Genomic DNA, 24,638 nt, shown 5'->3' on the forward strand with positions numbered 1-24,638 from the left:
CCCCATGTGCTTTCTCTCTCAAAATAAATAAATAAACTTAAAAAATAAATAAAAATCAACCTATAACCACTTACATTTTAGAGCTATCTGAGATTAAATGAGATAAACTATATGAATGTATCTACTTCAAAGCCTAAGAGAGACATCCATTCATTGATTCACCATAGTTAGATATGGTTAACATACATATGAGGACTGTAAGTGGGCTTAAATCAATTTGGTTGTTATTGTTGCTGCACTAAACATCAGTAATAAAATCCTTTAGTTAACAGATATTTTCATATACATTACATTCAATTTTGCTACAATGCTTGTTTTGAAAATATCAGTTTGAGCTAACACAATTGATACATTAGGGAACAATTTGAGCATAATGTGAAATTTTCATTTGCTTTCATGCATTTCATTTCCTTATAGTTCATTCACAAGAAACACTAGGTCTGTGCAAAAATCTGCACCCAGATGAATGGAGCCATGGAAGAATACACAGAGCACACACAAACACCTTAAACATCTCCCAGATACCTCAGTTCACTGCATATGTTATGAGCCACATCCTCCACATCTGGTGTTACAAATTACCATCTGATAACCAACTGTTAGGAGACCATTTTCTATGAATATTTTTGCTTTTCTGTATAGTCTGACTTTTAAAAAAAATTTTTTTAATGTTTATTTTTGAGAGAGAGAGAGAAAGTGTAAGTGGGGAAGGGACAGAGAGAGGGAAGGAGACACAGACTCTGAAGCAGGCTCCAGGCTCTGAGCTGTCAGCATAGAGCCTGACACGGGACTCGAACTCACCAACCACAAGATTATGACCTGAGCCAAAGCTGGACACTTAACGGACTGAGCCACTTAGGTGCCCCATGCATGGTCTGACTTTTCTGAGCAGAGCGTTGGAAAATTTGGATTAAGAAAGATTAAAGAACAAACATGTGTTGGAAGCTAGAGACAATGTGATGTTTCAGAAAGATGTGCAGATTTTCCTCCCCTCAAAATCATTTCCCTGAAAACAAACAAACCAACAAACAAACCATTTCCCTATACTCCAGGGCGGGGAAGCTACCTTTCTCACTCTTTACCAGGGAAGACTTATTTGGTAAATAAATACCCCTCCCTCCTACCCTACCTCCCTGTCTCTCTCTCTCCATCTCCACATCTACCTCTATATGCTGAGGAGGATGGGCAGATCTGCCAGTAGCCTATGAAAGTCTCCTAATTTTGGTGTTCCTCTCTTGTGTTGCAACGCCACTCCATGTACAGGGTAACATCAGGCCACATAACCTTGTGGGAACTGGGGGTTAGGAACTGGTACTAAGACACTATGTAAGTAATAAACAGTCAATTTTCTGATCCAGAGACTTCAAGTTTCCTGTTAGAATATCTATTACTATATCTGTATCATTTATACTTCTGTCTATCTGTACCTATTCCTGTACACTTAACATCCTCCTTCTGCCAATTCACAATAGTTCACAAACTGTAACCCTTCTGACACTCAATTCCACAAACTAAAGTTACTTTTCAAGGTCAAACACCATATTTACTGTAGTGTTTATGTATCTCTTAACAACTTAACATATGTAAAACCATATCATTTTTGTCAGATTCCTATTTTTTTGGAACATGTCACAACAAAATTTTCAGTATTTTTTTGTCACAATAAAATACAATGATGATTTTTATGTTGCATATTGTTTTTAAGTAGTGCATACATTGTGTTATAACAGAACTGACTCTATAGTCTGCTAAAGCTTTTACTGGTATAGATTAGAATAAGGATGATGACATGTGGAGGTTTAAGAGGAGAATTGTGAATTATATGTGTATTTATTCATAAAAATCCCATCCTAAATTGTTTGGGAAAACTAGGAGAACTAGGGGTTGACTATAGTTCACTTACCCATAAAAAATTTACTTTTATTACATCTACTTTCATTTTACCTTTATTTCATTTACGTATAAATTGAGATCAGTGGAGCTGATTTTTGAAATGTGTTTTTCTCCAACTTTCTCAGCTATAAAATTTTATAAAAACCCACCAAAAAATAACTCACCATTAGAAATTAAATTGTGCACTCCATCACTGATATCCTCTGGAACTTCATGCGTCTGGAGAGAACAATCAGATGACTTTTTACTGAAGAACTCTACAGATGATCTTCCATTGTTATCAGTGCAGATTCCAAAGCTGGAGTCACATTTCTTTTGTGGCATTCCCCTCTCCACTATCTTTTTCCTAAGAATTTCTTCTTCATAGTTTCTTATGTTTCTGTCTGATGAATATACAATCCTAAAAGAAAATGTAAAGTATTACTAAAAATGTTAGCTCTTCTTAAAAATTAGTTTACCAAGTGCTGCTTTCTTATAAAACAACTACATAATTTTGACTATTTCTATCTGGACCAAATGGAAAAAGATCGATCTTAAAGAGCAGAAAATTTTAAAAGTAGTCTATAAAATATTTTGATGTTAGGAATATATAATGCTATCAAACTAGATAACCTAGATGAAATGGACAATTCCTAGAAAGACACACACTACCACACCTGACTTAAGAAAAAACAGAATAACTGAATAGACCTATACCAACTAAAGAGACTGAACTAGTAATCAGAAACTTTCCACAAAGAAAAATCCAGGACTAAACTGCTCCACAGGTGAACCTGACCAAGTGTTTGAAGAATTAACACCAATCCTTCATAACCTTTTCCAAAAAACATAAATCAGAACACATCCTAACTCATTTGGAGGCCATTATTACCCTGATACAAAAGCTGACAAAGACATCATAAGAAAACTACAGATTAATATTCCTTATTAATATGGATGAAAAAATTCCTTAGCAAAGTAAAGGCAAACTGAATCTAGCAACATATAAAAAGTATTATATACTACAAACAACTGGGGTTTATTTCGGGAATTCAAGAATAGCTAAACAAATAACAATCAATATTATACAATATATGCCATAATCTGAATATGTGTATACCCTCAAAATTCATAAGTTGAAAACTAATGCCCAATATGGTAATATTAGGTAGGAGGTGGGGCCTTTGAGAGGTAATTAGGTAGAGCCCTCATTAATAGGATTAGTGCCTTTATAGAGGAGGCTCCAAAAAGATCCCTCTCTTCCTTCTACCATGAGCACAATGAGAAGTCAGCATCTGCAACCCAGAATAGGGTTTTCACCAGAATCCTACCATACTGGCACTCTGACCTTGGACTTCCAGCTTCCAGAATGGTGAGAAATTTTTGTTGTTTATATGCCACCCAGTCTGTAGTATTTTGTTACAACAGCCCAAAGACCTCACAAAACCCTTTAAACTTAGTCCTCTTAGCAGGACTAAGATACCGTATCAACAGGACAAAAAACCACATGATCACCTCAATAGATGCAGAAAAAGCATTTGACAAAATCTAATACCCTGTCATGATAACACACTAAAAAACACTAGGAATAGAAGGAAAGTCCCCAACCTGATAAAGAACATCTATGAAAAACCCACAGCTAATACTGTATTTAATAGTACAAGACTGAAAGCTTTCCTTCTAAGATCAAAAAGGATGCCTGCCTGCTCTTACTATTTCTATTCAACATTTACTGGAGGTTCTAGCCAGGGAATTCGGCAAGAAAAAGAAGTAAGAGGCATCTGGATTGAAAGAACAAGGAAATCTATCTCTATTTACAAATGGCAAACTTATATACAGAAATCCTTGGAAATCCACTCCAAAAACTATTTGCTAAACAAGTTCTATAAGGTTGCAGGACACAAAATCAATATGCAAAAATCAACCATATTTTTAGATACTAGCAATGAACAATTCAAAACAAAATTAGAAAATAATACCATTTATAAAAGCATCAGAAAGATAAAACACTTAAAGATATATTTTAGAAAAAAGCATGACTTGTATGCTGAAAGCAATTTTATAAATGGAAATACATTCTACATGATTTAATATTGTTAGGATGGCAGTACTCTGGGGCATCTGGGTGGCTCAGTAGGTTAAGCATCCAACTTCAGTTCAGGTCATCATCTCTCGCAGCTTGTGGGCTCAAGCCCCATATAAGGCTCTCTGCCGTCAGCGCAGAGCCCACTTCAGATCTTCTTTCCCCCTCCCCGCCCCTCCCCCACTAGCACTCTCTTTCTCTCAAAAATAAATAAACATTAAAAAAAAAAGGTGGCAGTACTCTCTCAATTGATCTACAGATATAATGTATTCCCTATCAAATTTCAACTACTCTTCTGCAGAAATCAAAATGCAAGGGACCCAGAATAGTCAAAGCAATCTTGACAAAGAACAAAGTTTGACGATTCATAAGTTCCCAAATTCTAAGCTTCCTACAAAGCTACAATCATCCATATATGTGCTACTGACATGAGAAAACGTATAAATCAGTGGACTAGAACTGACTGTCCAGAACTACGTATATGTGCAACCAATTTTTAACAGTGTTGTTATTTTTGTGATTTATAACATTAAATATATATTTGGTCTTTGTCTACTGCTCCTGGCACTTATTTTCTAAAGCCCTTATATATAATTTCCTATGCAAGAGCCATAGAGACATCTTTTGTTATAACACTTAGCTTTGTTCCTGGCTTCTGAAATAGCTCCAGAGGGATAAAAGTGAAATGGATGGCTTTTCTTATTCATAACAAGCCCTTTGAACCACAGCAGAGTTTACCTTAATGAGCCAAGTGACATTTGGAAAGCTACCAAGGATGGGCACTGGTTGGCAAGAAAGAATCATCAACAGCCAATAATTTAATCCATCAGGCCGAGGTCATAAAGCCTCCATACCTAAAGGATGGGATTTGGAGAACCTCTTTGTTGGTGAACACATGGAGGTGCTGGGAGACTGGTACACCCAGAGAGGGCATGGGAGCTCCAAACCCCTTCTCATATCCTAGCCCTTTGAATCTCTTCCATCTTCTTGTTCTTGAGTTATATCCTGTTCTAGTAAATTTGCAATCTAGCAAATATAATCTTTTCCTGCATTCTGTGAGCTATTCTAGCAAATTAATTGAACCTAAGAAAGGGGTTATGGGAACCTCCAACTCACATCTGGTTGGTCAAAAGCACAAAGAAGAAACGACTTGGACTTGCAACTGACATATGAAAAGGTTGGGGACAGCCTTATGGGATTGAAGTTTTAATCTGTAGGATCAAATAATATCTCCAGGTAGTGTCAGAATTGAGTTAAATCTGTAGGACACCCAGCTGCTGTCTGGAGAATCTCAGAATTGCTTGATGTGGGGAAAAATTCCCACCCATTTAGTGACTAGGAAGGTCAGAAGTGACATATTCTCTGAGTAGAGTATTAAAAGTAAAGGAGACACACAGTTTTTCCTTTATAGGTGTCCAGACAATCCAACAGAAAAAGACTTGGCTCTTCAAAAGTTGGTGCTGAGACAACTGGATCTCCAAATGCAAAAAAGCTGGTACGAGCTTCACAGTAGACATAAAAATTAATTGAGAATAGTTGAAAGATCTAAATGTAAGAACTAAAAAAGTATACACAAGCATAAATCTTCATGGCCTTGGATTAGGCAACAGTTTCTTACGTATAACCCCCAAAACACAAGTAACAAAAAAAGACAAATAAAATGAAAAGCATAGAAATTATAAACTTTTGTACTTTCAAGAACACTATGAAGAAAGTTAAAACACAACTCACAGAATGGGAGAAAACATTTGCAAATCACATATCCGACAAGAAACTTGTACCTAGAATATATAAAGAATTTTTTAAATCCTTTTATATAGAATAAAATTCTTATACAGAGATTATATAACAAATAAAAACAGGGTGCTTAGGTGGCTCAGTCAGTTAAGTAGCCAGCTCTTGATTTTGGTTCAGGTCATGATCTCACGGTTCATAGGATGAAGCACCATGTTATCAGGAAAGAGCCTGCTTGGAATTCCCTCTCTCTCTACCCCTCTCCTGCTTGTGTGTACTCTCTCAAAATAAACAAACATTATAAAAATAACAAAAAATAAATACAGAATATATAAAGAATTTAAAAATATAAACAATTCAATAATATAAAGATAAATGATTCCATTTAAAAATGGGCAAAGAATATGAATAGAGATCAGGACACCTGGGTGGCTCAGTTGTTTAAGAATCTGACTCTTGATTTCAGATTGTGTCATGATCTCGCTGTTCATGAGTCCAAGCCCTGCACTGGGCTCTCCTTGGGATTCTCTCTCTCTTCCTCTCTCTCTGTGACTCCCCAGCTTATGCTCACACTCTCTCTCTTTCAAAATAAATAAACTTTTAAAAATTATATATAAAAAAAAGAATGTGAATGCAGCTTACCTAAGAAAATATATAATAGCCAATATGCACACAAAAAAGATATTCAACATCATAAGCCATCAGAGAAATGCAAATCAAAACCACAATGAGATACCCTTCACACCTACTAAGGTGGCTATAATCAAAATGACAGATAATAACAAGTGTTGTCAAAAATGCAGAGAAATTTGGAATCCTCATACATGTTGGTAGGAATGTAAAATGGTGTAGCCTCTTTTGAAAAGAGTCTGACATTTCCTCACAAGTTTACCATATTACCCAGCAATTTTCCTCCTAGGTATATAATACAAGAGAAATGAAAACATGTTCACACAAAAATTTGCACGTGAATGTCACAATGAAATTATTCATAACAGTCAAAGAGTGAGAACAATGCAAATGTCTATCAACTCATGAATGGATAAACAAAATATGGTATATTCATATGCATAGAAGAGATTTAATATAGCAGCCTTGACTACTATCTTTTAAAAGATTTAATTATAAGGTTTATAAGGTTTAATTATAAGGTTATAAGGTTAGCCCTTGGCTGGTATCTGAGAACATGATTTCTAGAGTTTTCCTGGCAGTCTAGAAATGATAAGGGTGGCTTGTTATGGCTAAACTATTTACACGAACAATATGGTTAATGCTAAACATCTGCTTGCCTTCCAGGAGTATGGACTATGGATGCACAATAGACACAGGGTGCCTAGAGGACAAATGCCTAGTAAAAACCCTGGGCACTGAGCCTCTAATGAGCTCCCCTGGTTGGCGACATTTCAGAAGTGTTGTCACAACTCATTGCTAGGTGAATTAAGCATGTCTTGTGTGACTCCACTGGAAGAAGACTCTTGGAAGCTTGTGCCTAATTTCATGGACTTCACTTCATATGCCTTTTCTCTTTATTTCTTTTGTAATAAATCATAGCCTAGAATATGACTATATGCTGAGTCCTAGGAGTCCTCCTAGCAAACCATCAAACCTGATGATGATCTGGGTGATCCTTTATCCATCATACAATGGAATATTCAGCCATGAAAACCAATAAAGTACTTGATAAACATCACAACATCAATGAACCTTGAAAACATCACACTAAGTTTAAAAAGCCAGACATAAAGGGATATGTACTATATGATTCCATTTATAGACCATTAGAGTACTAGCTGGTAAAGTATTAGTTGGAAGGGAAATGAGGTCAAGAAAGGGTTCTGTTATTTTCAAGGTGGGGATAAAATATCGTGTTTATACACTGATGAGAAGATTCAAGAGAAAAGAAACTCCTTTGGGGAAATTTGAAGTTGCTGGAGCAATGTCCTTCAATAGGTGAAAAGAAATAGGGTGAGATCTGATAGACAAGTGGAGAGAAGGTTATAGAAGCACTAATAGTTCATCACTAGTAATGGGAGAGAAGACAAAACATATGGTGCAAATGCAACTAAATGAATATATGTGGGAACAGTTTGTGAAATTTCTCTTCTAATAGCTTTGGTATTTTTAGTGAAATAGAAAGAAAGGTCATCAAGTGAGAATGAAGAGGAGGGAAGAACGGCAGAAGGTTCAACAAAAAGGAGCTGTGAAATAATCTAAGACAAAAGGAGAGCAAATGAGACTAGGGAAATAAAGTATGACTGCATGACTGCATGCAGTGCATGACTGACAGTCAGCACTAAGTGCCTACTTAAGGTTCATGGCCTTGATTTAAAGTGAGACCAATTAGCATGTGTTTTTCTCCAGCTATTCAATTGTGTGGATGCTGGAGTGGAATAGTCAAAGAGCTGGATTTAAGGTTTGGGGTTTTGATTTGCAAATAAGACAAATTCAGATGGGACAAGGGAAGAGAGACTGTATGTACAGGAAGTGATATAATGACAAAAAATTTTAAGCTAAGTAAGGACAGAATTGAGCACGTTAGAGGATAAGAGACAATAAAAGTGAAAAAAAAAAGTCATTGCAGGCCCTGATAGAAAAAAGTCATTGCAGGCCCTGATAGAAGCAATAAAGTATTAGATTTGGGAGTTTTAAAGGAGTGTGCTAGAAAGATAGGAGGTAGAAGTCGGAGGTTGAAATGCTCGGAATCAAGATTATAGAGGGTTGCAGTTATTGATAACAATACGACTTCGGATTTCACATGGTACTGTAGTGTAGAGAACAAGATTATTGGAAGACAAGAATTAAAGAAATCAAGAGGCACATACTGGAAGCAATACTTATGTGGCAACTGTAATAACCAAGAATTACACTGCCAGAAAAACTGACAAGAATTTCTTTGAGAAATGAGGAGGACTGACTTCCGGAAAAGATGGTGGAGTAGGAGGATCCTAAACTCATCTTACCCCATGGATATAACTAAGTAACACCCACATCAGTGGAAATAGCCCAGGAAACAAACTGAAGACTGGCAGGACAGACTCTCCACAGCTAAATGTAGAGAAGAGGCCACATTAAAAAGGGTAGGAAGGGTTGGAGATGCTGTCAGGAGGCAAAGAGCCCTTGGGGCTGTCCTTGGGAGGGAGGGAAGCCATGGGTGTGAAAAGGATGCAATGGGTATGAAGAGGACCAGACTCAGCAACAGGGGATCCATAGGGAAAGCTGAATCCCACTAACATTTGGCTTTGAAAATCATGCGGACTTAACACCTGGAACTTCAAAAATCAAAAGCAGAGCTGTAGGAGAGCCGGGAGTCTCTGCCTTTAAACAGAAAGCACAACAAACAGCCATGAGGAAATACAGCATAGAGTTAGCAGTTTGAAAACTGCCTGGGGCTTATGGGAAGGGGATTTATTTACTAATCCCAGAGTGTGTAGGGACAGGGATCTTAGGGAACTTCTCCATAAACAATAGAGCTGAAGGGCACCATTTCCCTCCCCCACAGCAAAGCCTAGATGCACAGACACCTGCGGGAACCAGCATAGCATGTACACTCTCCACCTAGCTTGCTAATGGTGTGCCCCTCCCCCACTCCCATTCTCCTATAGAAATGCCTTCCCCATCATGGCCTAGGCAGGACTTTTCCCCAGGGGCTGCAGGCCTTCACAGGCAACTGACACAGACGTACTAGCTCCTCACAGCCCATCCTGCATTCTCCTGCAGATGGGCCCTATTCAACACACCCTTGGCTAGAGCCCATCCAAAGTAGTCTACAAACCTGGCAGTGTGCAAGAAGCTCTATGAGGGGCCATCACCACTTCAATGTGACTCCTGCTCCAGGAGAGAGGGGAAAATAACCACACACAAAGGGAGCCCCAGAGTAGGCTGGGGACAGACATCAGGTTTGACTACAGGCCCCACCTACCAATGAAAGCTTTTTAGGGGACAACACAGGGAGCGGCCTTCCAGTTCCATGCTACTGCATCTCTGCCAAATGCCTAGTCTGACCCAATTAAGCCCAAAGCACCTCCAGACTGGCCCACTAATAAGAAAGGGACCAAACCCTGCCCACAATAGGCAAAGAGAGCCATTGCAGACAACTAGACTGAAGGCAAACATGGCTCAGCCACAACACTACGATGCACGCAACCTCACATAAAAGACACCTTGAAGCACCAGGTTCTGGTGAACAGGGGATATTATACTGCAGTGCACTATGGGACCTCATCTTCATAAGCCCACTACTCGCAAGAGGAGGAGACATAGATGATTTTCCTAACACAAATAAACAAATATTTTCTCTCTCAGAAAAGTAGACAAAATGAGAAGACAGAGGAATATATACTTTATGAAAGAAGAGGACAAAATCTCAGCAAGAGAGTTAAATAAAACAGAGATAAGTAATATGTCTAATAAAGAATTTACAGTGATGGTCAAGAAGATACTCACTGGACATAAGAAAAGGGTGGAGGGCCTCAGTGAGACACTCAACAAAGAGAGAGAAAATATGAAAAAGAACCAACCACAGATGAAGAACTCAGTAACTTAAATTAAAAATATACTAGAGGGGTAACTGGGTGGCTAAGTCGGCTGAACATCTCTTGATTTTGGGTCAGTTCATGATCCCAACGTTGTGGGATCAAGCCCTGTTGCAGGCTCCATGCTCAGCATGAAGCCTCTCTTCAGTGTAAAGATTCTCTCTTCCCACTAATACTCTCTCTCTCTAAAATTAAATTAAATTAAATTAAATTAAATTAAATTAGGGGCATCTGGGTAGCTGCGCTGGTTGAGCATCCAACTTCGGCTCAGGTTACAATCTTGTGGTTCTCGAGTTCGAGCCCCATGTTAGGCTCTGTGCTGAAAGCTCAGAGCCTGGGACTCCTTCAGATTCTGTGTTTTCCTCTCTCTGCCCCTTTGTCCACTCACACCCTGTCTCTGTCTCTCTCTAAAAAATAAATAAACATGAAAAATTTTGATTAAATTAAATTCACTAAAGGGAATAAACAGTAGACTAGAGGAAGTAAGGAAATGGATCTGCAACCTGGAAGACAGAGTAATAGAAAGTAATCAAGCTTTACAAGAGAGACAAAAATAATAAGAAAAATTAAAATGACTAAGGGAACTCAGCAACACCATCATACACTTGCATTTGCATTTCCATTATAACATTTGCATTATAGAGATCTCAGAAGGAGAAGAGACAGAAAAGAGGGCAGGAAATATATTTGAAAAATAATGCCTGAAAACTTTCTAAATGTGGGGAAGGAAACAGAAATCCAGATCTAGGAGGCACAGAGAGCACCCAACATAATCAACCCAAGGAGGTCGACACCAAGACATATAGTAATTAAAATGGTGAAAAGTGGTTGTAAACAAGAGAGAATTTTATTTTTTTTTAAAAGGGAATTTTTAAAGCAGTGAAAGAAAAGAAAACAGTTAAATTCAGGTCAAAACCTCATAAGATGATGAGGTGATTTTTCAGCAGAAACTTTGCAGACCAGAAGGGAGTGGCATGATATATTTAACATGGTGAAAGGAAAAATTCTGCAGCCAAGAATACTCTACCTAGCAAGGACATCATTCAGAATAGAAGGAAAAATAAAGAGTTTCTGAAGCAAACAAAAGTTAAAGCAATTCATCCCACTAAACCAGCTCTACAAAAAATTTTAAAGGGAACTCCTTGAGTGGAAAGGGAAAACCATAAATAGTTGTAATAAAAGTCAGAAGTACAAAAATAGTAAAATTAAGTATATCTACTAAAATCAGTCAAAAGATTCACAAAATAGAAGGATATAAAGTAGGACACCATATACCTAAAACAGAAAGGGGAGGAGCTAGGAATGGGTTCAAACTTAAGGGACCATCAACTTAATACAAACTACATGTTTAAGATGCCATATATATACCTAATGGTAAACATAAATCAAAAGCCAGTAATAGATATGCAAAAGATAAAGGAATTCAAGTATATCACTAAAGAAAGCCAGCAAACCATGATAGAAGAGAGTAGGAAAGAAACATAAAGAAGTAAAAAGACAGCCATAACACGTGACAAAATGGCAATAAGTCCATGCTTATCAATAATTACTTTGAATATAAATGGACTAAACACTCCAATCAAAAGACATAGGGTGATGGAAATGATAAAAATACTAAGACCCAGGGCACTTGGGTGACCATCTGGTTTAAGTATCTGATTTGATTTTGGTTCAGGTCATGATCCCAGGGTCATAGGATCAAGCTCCACACTGGGCTCCATGATGACCATGGAACCTGCTTGGGATTCTCTCTCTGCCCGTCTGTCCCTCTCCCCTGCTCACGCTGTATCTCTCTCTAAAAAAAAATTTTTTTTAAAAAAGTAAGACCTATCTATGTGCTGTGGATAAGAAACTCATTTCAGACCTAAAGACACATGCAGATTGAAAGTGAAGGGATGGAAAAGCGTTTATCATACAAATGGAAGTGAAAAGAACATCAAAGGAGTAGAACTTACAATGGAAAAAATGGACATTAAAACAAAGACTATAACAAGAGACAGAGAAAAACACTATACAACCATAAAGGGAATAATCCAACAAGACGATATAATAAGTGTACATATTTATGCACCCAACATGAAAGCACCCAAATACATAACACAGTTAATAACAAACATAAAGGAATTAATCAATAGTAATACAATAAAAGTAGGGGACTTCAATTCCCCACTTAATTCAATGGGCTGATCATCCAAACACAATCAACATGGGAACAGTGGCTTTGAATGACACACTGGACCAGATGGATCTAATGGACATATTCAAAACACTGCATCCTAAAACAGCAGAATACATACATTTTTCAAGTGCTAATGGAATATTCTGCAGAACAGATCACCTATTAGGTCACAAAATAAGCCTCAAAAAAATAAAAAAGATCAAAGTTGTACCAAGCATCTTTTCCACTCACAATGCTATAAAACAACTAACTATAAGAAAAAATATGGAAAGAACACAAATATACATAGGTTAAGTAACATACTACTAAACAATGAATGGGTTAACCAAGAAGTAAAAGAGGAAATAAAAAAATACACGGAGACAAACGAAAACAAAAACACAGTGGTCCAAAATCTTTGGGATGCAACAAAAATGGCCCAAAGGGCAACTCTATAGCAATTTAGGCCTACACGTCAAGAAGCAAGAAAAATCTCAAATAAACAACCTAACCTTTCACTTGAAAGGAGCTAGAAAAAGAAGAAACAGAACTCAGAACTAGTAGAAGGAAGTAGTAAAGATTAGAGCAGAAAAAAATAAAGGAACCAAAACAAAAACAAACAATAGATCAATAAAACCAGTAATTGGTTCTTTGAAAAGATCAACAAAAGATCTAGCCAGACTATCAAAAAAAAATTATAATAATAAAAAAGAGAGAGAGAATGAGAGAGAACTCAAAGTCACAAATGAAAGGGGAGTAATAACAACCAACACCACAGAAATACAAACAACCTAATAAGAGAATATTATGAAAAAGTATATGCCAACAAATTGAATAGCCTAGAAGAAATGGATGAATTCCTAGAAACATATAACCACCCCAAACTGAATCAGGTGACATCAAAAATTTGAACAGACCAATTACCAGCTATGAAATTAAACCAGTAATCAAAAAAAAACCCCACAAACAAAAGTCCAGGATCATATGGCTTTACAGGGGAATTCTACCAAACATTTATTTAAAAAAATTTTTTTTTAATGTTTATTTATTTCTGAGAGACAGAGAGAGACAGAGTACAAGTTGCGTAGGAGCAGAGACAGGGGGAGACACAGAATCTGAAGCAGGCTCCAGGATCTGAGCTGTCTGCACAGAGCCCCAAGCAGGGCTTGAATCCATAAACCTCGAAATCATGACCTAGCCAAAGTTGGACGCCTAACAGACTGAGCCACCCAGGTGTCTCTCTACCAAACATTTAAAGAACAGTAATACCTGTTCTTCTCAGGCATTTCCAAAAAAACAGATGAGAAAGGAAAATTTCCTAATGCATTCTACGAGGCTAACATTACCCTGATACAAAAACCAGATAAAGATACCACAAAAAAAGAAAAACTACAGGTCAATATGTCTGATGAATATAGATGCAAAAGTCCTTAACAAAATATCAGCAAACCAAATTCAACAATGCATTAAAAAATTATTCATCACAATCAAGAGGGATTTAGGGATTTATTCCTGCAACTCAGTCAACATGATACATCACATCAACATGAATAAAAATAAAAAGTATTTGATCATTTGAATAGATGCAAAAAAAGCATTTGAAAAAATACAACATCCATTCACGATAAAAAAAAAAAAAAATCCTGAACAAAGTAAGAACAGAGGCAACATTCCCTCAACATAATAAAGGCCATATATGAAAAATTCACACCTATCATCCTCAATTGGAAAAAAAAACTGAGAGCTTTTCCTCTATGATAAGGAACAAGACAGGGATGTACATTCTCACCATGGTTACTTAACATAGTACTGGAGGCCCTAGCCTGAGCAATCAGACAAGAAAAAGAAAGAAAAAGCATCTAAATCGGCAAGGAAGAAGTCAAACTTTCACTATTTGCAGATGACATGATACCCTATATAGAAAACTCTAAGGGCTCCACCAAAAAGCTACTAGCTACTAGAACTGATAAATGAATTCAGTAAAATAGCAGGATACAAAATCAATGTACAGAAATCTGCTGCATTTCTAAACACTTATAATGAAGCAGCAGAAAGAGAAATTTAAAAAACTACCCAATTTACAATTGTAACCAAAAAAATAAAATACCTAGGAATAAACTTATCCAAGGAGGTGAAAGACTTGTACGCTGAAAACTATAAATCATGGATGAAAGAAACTGAAAACACCACAATGAAATGGAAATATATTCCATGCTCTTTGGGGCACCTGGGTGGCTCAACGGAGTATCCAATTCTTGATTTCGGCTCAGGTTGTGATCCCAGGGTCATGAGATCTAGCCCTGCACCGAGTGTGGAGCCTACTAAGAATTCTCTCTTTCTCCCTTCTGCTCCCTCCCCTATTTGTGCTCTCTCTCCCTATAAAAAAAAAAATGTGTGTGTGTGTGCGCGCGCATGCGCATACACACATAAACTCAACACCAAAAAACAAATAATCCCATTAAAAAAAGGGCAGAGAATCTGAGTAGACACTTTTCCCAAAGAAGAGCGACAGGTGGCCAGCACATGAAAAGATACTCAATTGCATTCATCAGGGAATTGCAAATCAAAACCATTAATTAGCTATCACCTCACACCTGTCAGAATTGCTATAATCAAAAACACAAGAAACAAGTGTTGGCAAGAATGTAGCGAAAAAGGAACCCTCATGCATTGTTGGTAGGAACACAAGCTGGTACAGCCACTGTGGACAGTAGTATGGAGGTTCCTCAAAAAATTAAAAATAGAATTACTAAATGATCCAGTAATTTCACTACTGGGAATTTACCCAAAGAATACAAAAACACTAACTGATAAAGATTATATGCACCCCTATGTTAACTGTAGCATTATTTACAATGGCAAAATTATGGAAGCAACCCAAGTGTCCATTAATAGATGAATGGATATAGAAGATGTGGTATATATACACAATGAAATATTACTCAGCCATAAAAAAAAGAATGAAATCTTGCCAATTGCAATAACATGGATGGATCGAGAGGATATAATGTTAAGGGAAGTAAGTCAGCCAGAGAAAGACAAATACCATATGATTTCACTCATATGTGGAAATTAAGAAACAAAACAAAAGACAAACCAAAAAGTGGACTCAACTATAGAGAACAAACAGATGGTTAGCAGAGGGGAGGTGGGTGAGGGAATGGGTGAAATATGTGAAGGGGATTAAGAGTACACCTATCATGATGAACACTAAGTATTGTACGGAATTGCTGAATCACTGTATTGCACAACTGAAACTAATATAATATGTTAAATACACAATTAAAATTAAAAATTATTAATTAACAAATTTTTTAAGTAATAAAATAATGAGTCTGTAGGTCTACAGATGACTGGCTAGTGGGACAGGCTGCTAAGATGATATTCAAAGAAAGCAGTATAAGAAGATGGAAGAGAGAAAGATGTAAAGGTAGCAATGAAGTTTTCAAGCATTTTAACATGCACCTGGGAATTGGCTATATTCAGGTATGTTGAAGCCAAATGATTAGGCAATGAATGCCATTGAGAAAACAGTTTATAATATACAATTCCCAAGCAGAGAGGCACACCCCAATCAGGAATGGCCACATGGGGAAGTAATACGGTTAGTCTGGAGGCTGAAGGAGGGAAAGCAAGGCATAGGCAGAACGCTTTCCTCTTTTTTCTGAGGGAAGGCATGGGTGCGGTAAGGTAAGCAGCTGAAGGAGCTTAATATTAGATAGTCTGAATAATCAGGGCTGGGGTAGGGGGTGAGGTGGGGTGCTCTGGGCTCTAAGGGTGGCCTTTAATTATCTGATACTTGGCTCTGGGAAGATTAGAGCAGAGGAATATTGCCTTCTGGAGTATAAGAACCAGATAAAGGAGGTAGGTGTTGGAATGGATTCAGGATTATTTGGTGTGCTCACACAAATTACTTAACCGTGGGAGGAGCAATCTCTCCCCAGTGAGGCCCCAGATGTCAGAGCATCAATAATACAGAAAATATAGTTAAATACAGTTACAACAAAACACCTATCCCACCCACTTCCAGCCCTACTAATATAAGAAATATGAGAGAGAAAATAACCACTACCTGAAAAAGCTGCAGGAGATACAGAATCTTTTCTTCTGTGCTGTTCTATGTGTTTACCTTACTGACAAGTTATCTTGGCATCCCCCAGTTATTGATGGTAAGTTGAAAATTGAAAGGTTATTCCTCTTAAAAAAAAAACAAACAAAAAAAAAACAGAACAATGGCATAAACAGTTGAAGGGTGAAAAAAGGTCTTTCCTCTTTCCTCACACACACACGCACATACATAAACATGCATACACTCTGACAACTTTAACAGGGTAAGTCTTCTTGGGAAATCAAAGCTTTTTATGATACTAAGTTAAGTTGAATTTTAACCATGAGGTCATGAAGGAAGAACTATGTTTCACTGCCAACTCTTTGAACTATATATGATTACACTGTATATAAAACAATTTTTCAAAGACTGCATTTCCCACTCTAACTCAAGTGCATAATACCAAAGGACTCTACAGTGAGTAGCAATATAACAGTACTTCAAAAATTTTATTGGTTATCTAAAGAGAAAGAATGTGCAATAAAGCCACTAATAATAGGGCTGAATTTCATAAGTAAAAATTTTAAATATTAGTTTTTAGGAGTTTTACTAAAAGAACTAATCTCAATATTTTACATTATAATCCTCTCCTTACACTTTATATTAATACAGACAAATCACAATGCAATCTGCTGAAAAAAAAAATGAAGGAGTACATCACAAGCATTTTCTATGTGCAAAACACTATACAAAATACCAGTGAGCATGTTCACATCTACGAGATGATCTAATTTCAAGGAGCTTACATAACCACAGACATATATGACTAACCTAATACAAAACAAAATGTGATTAACTGCTTAAAATAGAGGGCTGTGAAGTGCTATGAAGCACAAAACCATCTACTCCAAACCTCCTTGTTCTAAATATGAGAAAAATGAGGCTCAAAGAAATCATAACACAAGATAATGCACATCCCAGAGGCAGATCTCTGCCTTGCTGCCAAGTCCAATGCCTCCTCCACTCTACCATGCTGTCTCTCAATCTTTTCATCTATCACTTTTAATGACAATAAACACAGGAAAACATTAATGTAGTTTCCCCCTTTCTCTGATATGTAAAAATGTGACAGATCCCATCATCTCATCTAAACAAACAGTCAAGGGGTGCCTGGATATCTCAGTTGGTAGAGCATGGAACTCTTTATCTAGGGACTGTGATTTCAAACCCCATGCTGGATGCGGATTACTTTAAAATATTTTTTAAAAAAGAATAAAATAATAAACTTACACTCAAGAAATGTGTCATGTTATAGGACCTACTACTATAAACAACTTATTAAAATAAGTTGAATAAAATATATTCAGTGTTTACTGTATGCCAAACCATTGTGCTAAGTGCTTTATAAGCATCTCATTTAACCCTCACAATAACACTCTGAGTAAGGTAGATATTGTTATGTCCATTTTTCAGATCAGGAAACTAACAGTAAGTGATTAGTCAAAGTTCACACAGTTAGAAGTGAGCTCTGACTACAGAGCCTGCTCTTAGGACAATATCACTATATCACCTCCTAGAACAAAAATAGTACACATTTTAAAACTGATATTCAGAACTCAATGATGAGCCTAAGATCATTTTATATTGCACTTAAAGTATCTGTTTAAATTATGTCATACTATTCTTACACACAGGGTAAGACAAGGTTAGGCAATTTTCCAATTATGCATATAGGAGTTTCATATAACAAACTCTGAAATAATTAACAAATCAGATCATTCAAGCATGTCAGAGCATAAAAAGAAGAAAAGTAAGCCAAATGACACAAATATACTTAAAATTTAATTACCCAAAAAGAATTTTCTACACTAAAGTCAATATGATTTGGATTACAGGCAAAATGTATGTCAGCAAATAAATAAAAGACTAGGATGCAGGACATAAAAACACAAAAATCCAACTTCGATTTCTCACAAAAGTCCAATTGACAATTGGCACTGGCATTAAAGACAGACATACAGACTAAGAGAACAGAATCGAAAGACCAGAAATAAACCCTAACATTTACATGTGGACTAGCTCAGGCTATCATAACAAAATACGGCTAATGGCTTATGGTTTAGGAGTAAGACTGGCTTCAACAACAGAAATTTATTTTTCACAGTTCTGGTGGCTGAACATGCAAGATTAGGGAGCCACCATGGTTGGATTCCAGTAAGAATTCTCTTCATAGCTTGTAGTCAGTCACCTACTTACTGTGTTCTCACACGGTATAGAGAGAAAACAAGCTCTCAGGGGAGTCTTCTTTTAAGGGCACTACTACAATCTTGAGGTGGGACCCTCATGACCTCATCTAAATCCAATTACCTCCCCAAAGCATAATCTCCAAACACCATCATCTTGGTGGTTAGAGTTTCAATATATGAATCTGAGGGGGAAACAATTCAGTCCCATAGCAGTGGGCAAGTGATTTTCAACAAGAGTACATAGACAATCCAGTAGGGAAAAAACAGTCTCTTCAAAAATGGTGATGAAACTAGATACCCATACACAAAGAATGAATTTAGACCCCTTCTTTACATTATACATAAAAATTAACTCAAAATGGATCACAGACTTAATGTAAGAGCTAAAAGCATAAAACCATAAAATTCTTAGAAGAAAATATAAGAGTAAATCTTTATAACCCTGGATTAGACAATGGTTTCTCATTTATAATATAATATAGCAAATATAATATACCAAAAGCACAAGTGACAAATGAAAAATTAGATAAACTAGGCTATATTAAAATCTAAAACTAAAAAAGATTAAATAAAATCCAAAACTTCTGTGTTGCAGGTGACACCATGATGAAAGTAAAAAGACAACCAATACAATGGGAGAAAATGTCTGCAAGTCATGTGTCTGATAAGAGTCTAATAACCAGAATATATAAAGAATACTTATAATTCAATAATAAAAGATAAATAACCCAATTGAAAAATGGACAAATGATGTGAATAGACAGTTCTCTAGAAAAGATATATCATGACAAATAAACACAGGAAATATGCCAACATCATTAGCCATCAGGGAAATACAAATGAATATGAGGTACCACTTCGTATTCCCTAGAACATTTATAATAAAAAAGAAGATAATAATATGTATTACAAGGATGTGGAGAAAATGCAGTCCTCTACATTGCCAGTCAGGATGTAAAACAGTACAGCCTCTCTGGAAAAAGAATCTAGCAGTTCCTCAAAAAGTTAAACAGAATTGCCATATGACCCACAATTCCACTCCTAGATATATACCTAAGAGAAATGAAAACAGGTTCACACAAAAAAATGGCATACTAATGTTCACTGCAGCATTAGTCATAATAGCCCAAAAGTGGAAACAATATAAATATTCACCAATTGACAAACGGGTAAAGAAAACATGGTATAGGCATACAATGGAGTATTATTTGGCAATTTAAAAAACAGAGGTTCTGATTCATGTAACTAAGAGGAAGCCTGAAAATATCATGGTTACTGAAATAATCTAGTCACAAAACCCCACAAATTTTATGATTCCATATCTGTGAGAAGTCCACAACAGGCAAATCCATAGACATAAAAAGTAGGTTAGTGTTGCCTGGGGCAGGGGGGTGAGGGAATGGAAAATGATACCTAATGGCTCTTGGGTTTCTTTTTGGAGTGTTGAAAACACTCTAAAATTAAATTATGGATATGGCTGCACAACTCTGTGTAAATACTAAAACCACTCAATTATATGCTTTAAATGGGTGGATTATATCTGTGGTATATAAATTATATCTCGATACAGATATTCTTGGGGCACCTGGGTGGCTCAGTCGGTTAAGCATCTGACTTCGGCTCAGGTCATGATCTCACAGTTTGTGGGTTCGAGGCCCATGTCAGGCTGTGCCAACAGCCTGCTCAGAACCTGGAGCCTGCTTCGGATTCTGTGTCTCCCTCTCTCTCTGACCCTCCCTTGCTCACACTGTCTCTCTCTCTCTCTCTCTCTCAGAAATAAATGAAACATTAAAATTTTTTTTTTAAAAATACAGATATTCTTAATAACTGGTAATTGACAAATGTGTAGTACAATTCAGTGACATCATTGCCCGTACTGGCTTTAAAAGTTAGTTCCACATTTACTTGTCATCATTAAGTACTCAAATCAAGAACCACTAACTGGTACATACCTAGCCCTATACACAGAGCCCTGCACATAATTGGGCACAATAAATACCTGCTGAATAAGTATATGTGAGGGGTGGTATGACAGAAAACCACTAAAATATTTAGAACAACATCGACTTCCATATATTAGAAAAGGGGAAGAAATGGGAGGGCAGGATTTAAAAAACTGAAATGAAATACAAATAAACACCTCAACATTTAAAAACATAAAAAACTTAGTGAATTTTTATGATGCTTATTATGTGCCAGGCATTTTACATCTGAGGAAATTCCAGGCACAGAAGGATTAAGTTTGTGACACACAACTATCAAAGGCAGAGAGAGGAGCAGCGTTGGTGGTATAGTGGTGAGCATAGCTGCCTTCCAAATGGCAGAGAGAGAATTTGAACTCAGGAATTCTAGCCTTAGAGTCCATGCCATTTAAATGTCATAAAGTCTAAGAGATATAATTTTGAGGAACTACATTAGAAAATAATTCCTTCCTGGATACATTTAGCAAAAATGAGTATCCAATAATTACACATATGTGCAGAAAATAATAAACCATTAAAGTGAAATTCTATTCAATTAGAATGGGGATTAATTTAAACTGATTTCTCCCATTACTTAGCTGATGAAATCTCTAAGTTGCGCAAACACAAGTCCCCAAAATTACTAGTGAGTTCAATGGATATTATATTTTCAAAAATTTTGACCATGTACAAGCCATATGAATAAACAGTTATGGGAAGCCTGGGTGGCTCAGTTGGTTAAGCGTCCAAATTTGGCTCAGGTCATGGTTTCACAGTTTGTGAGTACAAGCCCCACGTCGGGCTCCAAACTGACAGCTTGGAGCCTGGAGCCTGCTTCAGATTCTGTACCTCCCTCTCTCTTTGCCCCTCCTCTGCTCTCATTCTGTGTGTATGTCTCTCTCGCTCTCAAAAATAAACATTAAAAAAAAAGAATAAAAAGTTATGATCTCATATTTTTATAAACATAATCTATTTAAAGCTTTGCATACCAACAATACAGAAGTTAGTAGGGGCACCTGGGTGGCTCAGTTGGTTAAGCACCTAACTTCAGCTCAGGTCATGATTTCACAGTTTGTGAGTTCAAGCCCCATATTGGGCTCTGTGCTGATAGCTCGGAGTCTGGAGCCTGCTTCAGATTCTGTGTCTCCCCCTCTCTCTGCCCCTTGCCCTCTTGTACTCTGTCTCTCTCTGCCCCTTGCCCTCTTGTACTCTGTCTCTTTTTCTCTCTCAAAAATAAACATTATAAAATTTAAAGATATATATAAGTGGTTACATAAATACATATGTGAACTTATATATTATATAAATACATAGCAATGGTTCTTAATATGGGGTTAATTCTACCCTCAGGAGGACATTTGGTTATGTCTGGCAGACATTTTGGTTCTCACAATTGGGGGTTGGAGGAACTCAGGAAGGATGCTACTGGCATCCAGGGGCCAGAGGACAGGGATGATGCTAAACATCCTAAACTGCACAGCACAGCCCCGACAACAGTGAATTACCCAACCAAAAATGTCAATAGTGCCACTGTCGAAAAACCCTGGCAAGGAGTAATTCACTTGAATTACTAGAGACCACACCATTTCTCCTCTTTCAGGCTTGATCTCAAATTAGTACTTAGTCGTTTCCAATACTAAGGCTCTAATACTCTAATACTAATACTTAGCCTCTACTAAGATAATTGGAATTTAAATGAATGGATTTTTCTTAGGTTATAAAACAGATATGAAATGTGTTTAAAAGATAAGCAATCATATATTGGACTTTAAGAGAAAAAAGATAAAGCGCTTACTGTAAAAATCTTCTAAATTCTGAAGCTTCAAAGTTCTCCACAAAAGCAGGCTCATGATTTGTTAAATTATCTGATGTCTGTCCAATAGTATGAAAATAGAAGTCAGGAACCCTTGCTAAAAGGACTGCTTTGTGTGCTTTGAACAAAGTACAGCCTATAGAGAAGGTAACATCTGTATGGATTTCTTCTGTTAGGAGCCTGAAATGATAAAAAGGAACCATAGTTTAATTAGTGATACTCAGAAATATGTAACATACCCATTTTTATAAAATAACTTTTCAAAATAACAAACTAAAAATTACAGAGATAAGTAACAAAACAAAAATAGGTTAACATGAAATGGAGTTTGTTCTCCATTCATTCCAAAAATACTATTTAATATTAGCTTAGAATCTAATTTTCTAAAATTTATAGTGAAAACAAAGGTAATTACACTAAAAAGTAGGACTTCTGGAAAATTTCTTTTTAATTTCCTCTGGTAATAATAAAATTTATCTTCTGCTATTTGTGTTGATTTTCCTTAAAAATGTACCTACTTGAGACTTATTTCAGAAAAAGAACACAAAGTAATATTGTCACTGACTATTGAAAAGAATCAATTTTTTAAAATCTTACTAAAAGAAGCAAAAAAAGTAAAATGTCAACAACACATGCAAACCGAATATAACAATAGACAATCCCAGATTAGAAACTGGTACATTTTGTTCCAACTATTGTTAAATACCAAGTCTGAAAAGGCAGGCTTGGCCATCAAGAATGTGACATTTAAGCCCTTTTCCATTTTTTTCCTCACACATGCTCTAATATATTATTAAAATGGGCTCATGGGGTAACCCATTCAACTCCTTTTTACTAATACACAGGCACAGTTATGGTAAAGCCCATTGATTACATGTCAAGAGATGGAAGAACAGAAGTCAGCATCATAATACAAACTGTCATAATCTTTTGTCCCTGTGGAAACTCTATTTTTCTACTCTCTGAATACTAATACTTCCTATGACTGTATCATTATCCTTGGCAAAGTATGTATTTTCAGGGGATTTCTGTATTGCAGAATATAACTGGCAATCACACCAGTACCGTAGAGGAGGTACAAGTAATGGATTAAGATATCCATTACAGTGAAAGCTTCGAATGTTACCACTGACACTCATATTCCCCCAAGACCAAGTTAATGGCTCCTGCCTCTGATTCCAACACACTTGGTGCATACCTCTACTACAGCACTTGTCATGGCATCATTATTTGTGTCTTTCTCTCTACTAGATGATAAATTCCCCAAAGGCAAAAACTGTATATTTAGTATGTACAGCTCAGTATCTGCTTGTTGAATTTTGTTGTATTTTACCCTAAACAAAACAAATGCTTCAGAGCACAAAACTTTCAGAACCCTGGAAACAATGAAAAGGCAGAAGCATTTTAGACAATATTTTCATCAATAAATAATTTCCATAAGTGGTTTTTAAAGTTATGCAAAAATGTATTTGTCTCTCAAACATTAATAAAAAAAAACTGTACAAATACTCAATTTGTTCCTTTCTCCCACCCACCTTCACTCCATCCTACACTCCTCCTCAAATGCATAAGGAAGCAATGCAACTAACAGCCATATAACCATCACTAGGGTATCTCCCTTGTTCATAATGCATGCTCATGAGTATTTGTTAAATAAAAAAAATTAATATGTTTAAAAAATTGTTAATATGAAAATATAGTGCCCTCTTTTTTAAACAAAATCATATCAGTTACAAGTAAATGTTGTGTGTTAAAAGTAACAGAGGTATCTGACTCAGACTGGCTTAAACATTAAAGAGGTTTATTGGCTCACCTAATAGTAAAGTCTAGAGGAAGGACAGGTTGGAGCAAAGCTTCAACCATGTCAAGGCCCAGCTTCGTTCTATGACATTTCTCTGCCAACTATGCATTAACCTATCTAGTGCATTTTGGACTGACTATCACTATGTGCATGTATGATGTAGCAAGCACTGGGGACAGATAATGACTAAAACATCATATGTACACTCAAGAATTTTATTGAATAGTAGGAAAGACAGGTCTGAAAACTACAGAGTGTGATAATTCAATAACCCAAATAAGTAAATATTTTTCAGAGACAGACATGTAAAAAGACCTTATAGAGGACACACAATAAAGAGATTTTAAAGATTGAATAAAAGTTGGTCAGGGGAACAAGGCAAGGTCCCAG

The 24,638-nt window shown here is 36.5% G+C and overlaps 1 protein-coding gene across 1 annotated transcript in view; it reads right to left on the bottom strand.

Annotated features, from left to right (window-relative positions):
* BTBD8 (BTB domain containing 8) overlaps positions 1-24,638 on the bottom strand; it is a 106,355-nt gene that overhangs the window by 77,934 nt on the left and 3,783 nt on the right. Inside the window, exons 2-3 of the mRNA XM_077746121.1 lie at positions 22,430-22,627; positions 2,058-2,293 (exon numbers count right to left, since the gene is read on the bottom strand). Of these exons, the coding sequence (XP_077602247.1) occupies positions 2,058-2,293; positions 22,430-22,627 (434 nt within the window). The remainder of the gene's footprint in view (positions 1-2,057; positions 2,294-22,429; positions 22,628-24,638) is intronic.

This window comes from Crocuta crocuta, unplaced genomic scaffold (genome assembly GCF_008692635.1).
Source record: "Crocuta crocuta isolate KB4526 unplaced genomic scaffold, BGI_CrCroc_1.0 scaffold48, whole genome shotgun sequence".
In the NCBI taxonomy this organism is placed as follows: Eukaryota; Metazoa; Chordata; class Mammalia; order Carnivora; family Hyaenidae; genus Crocuta; species Crocuta crocuta.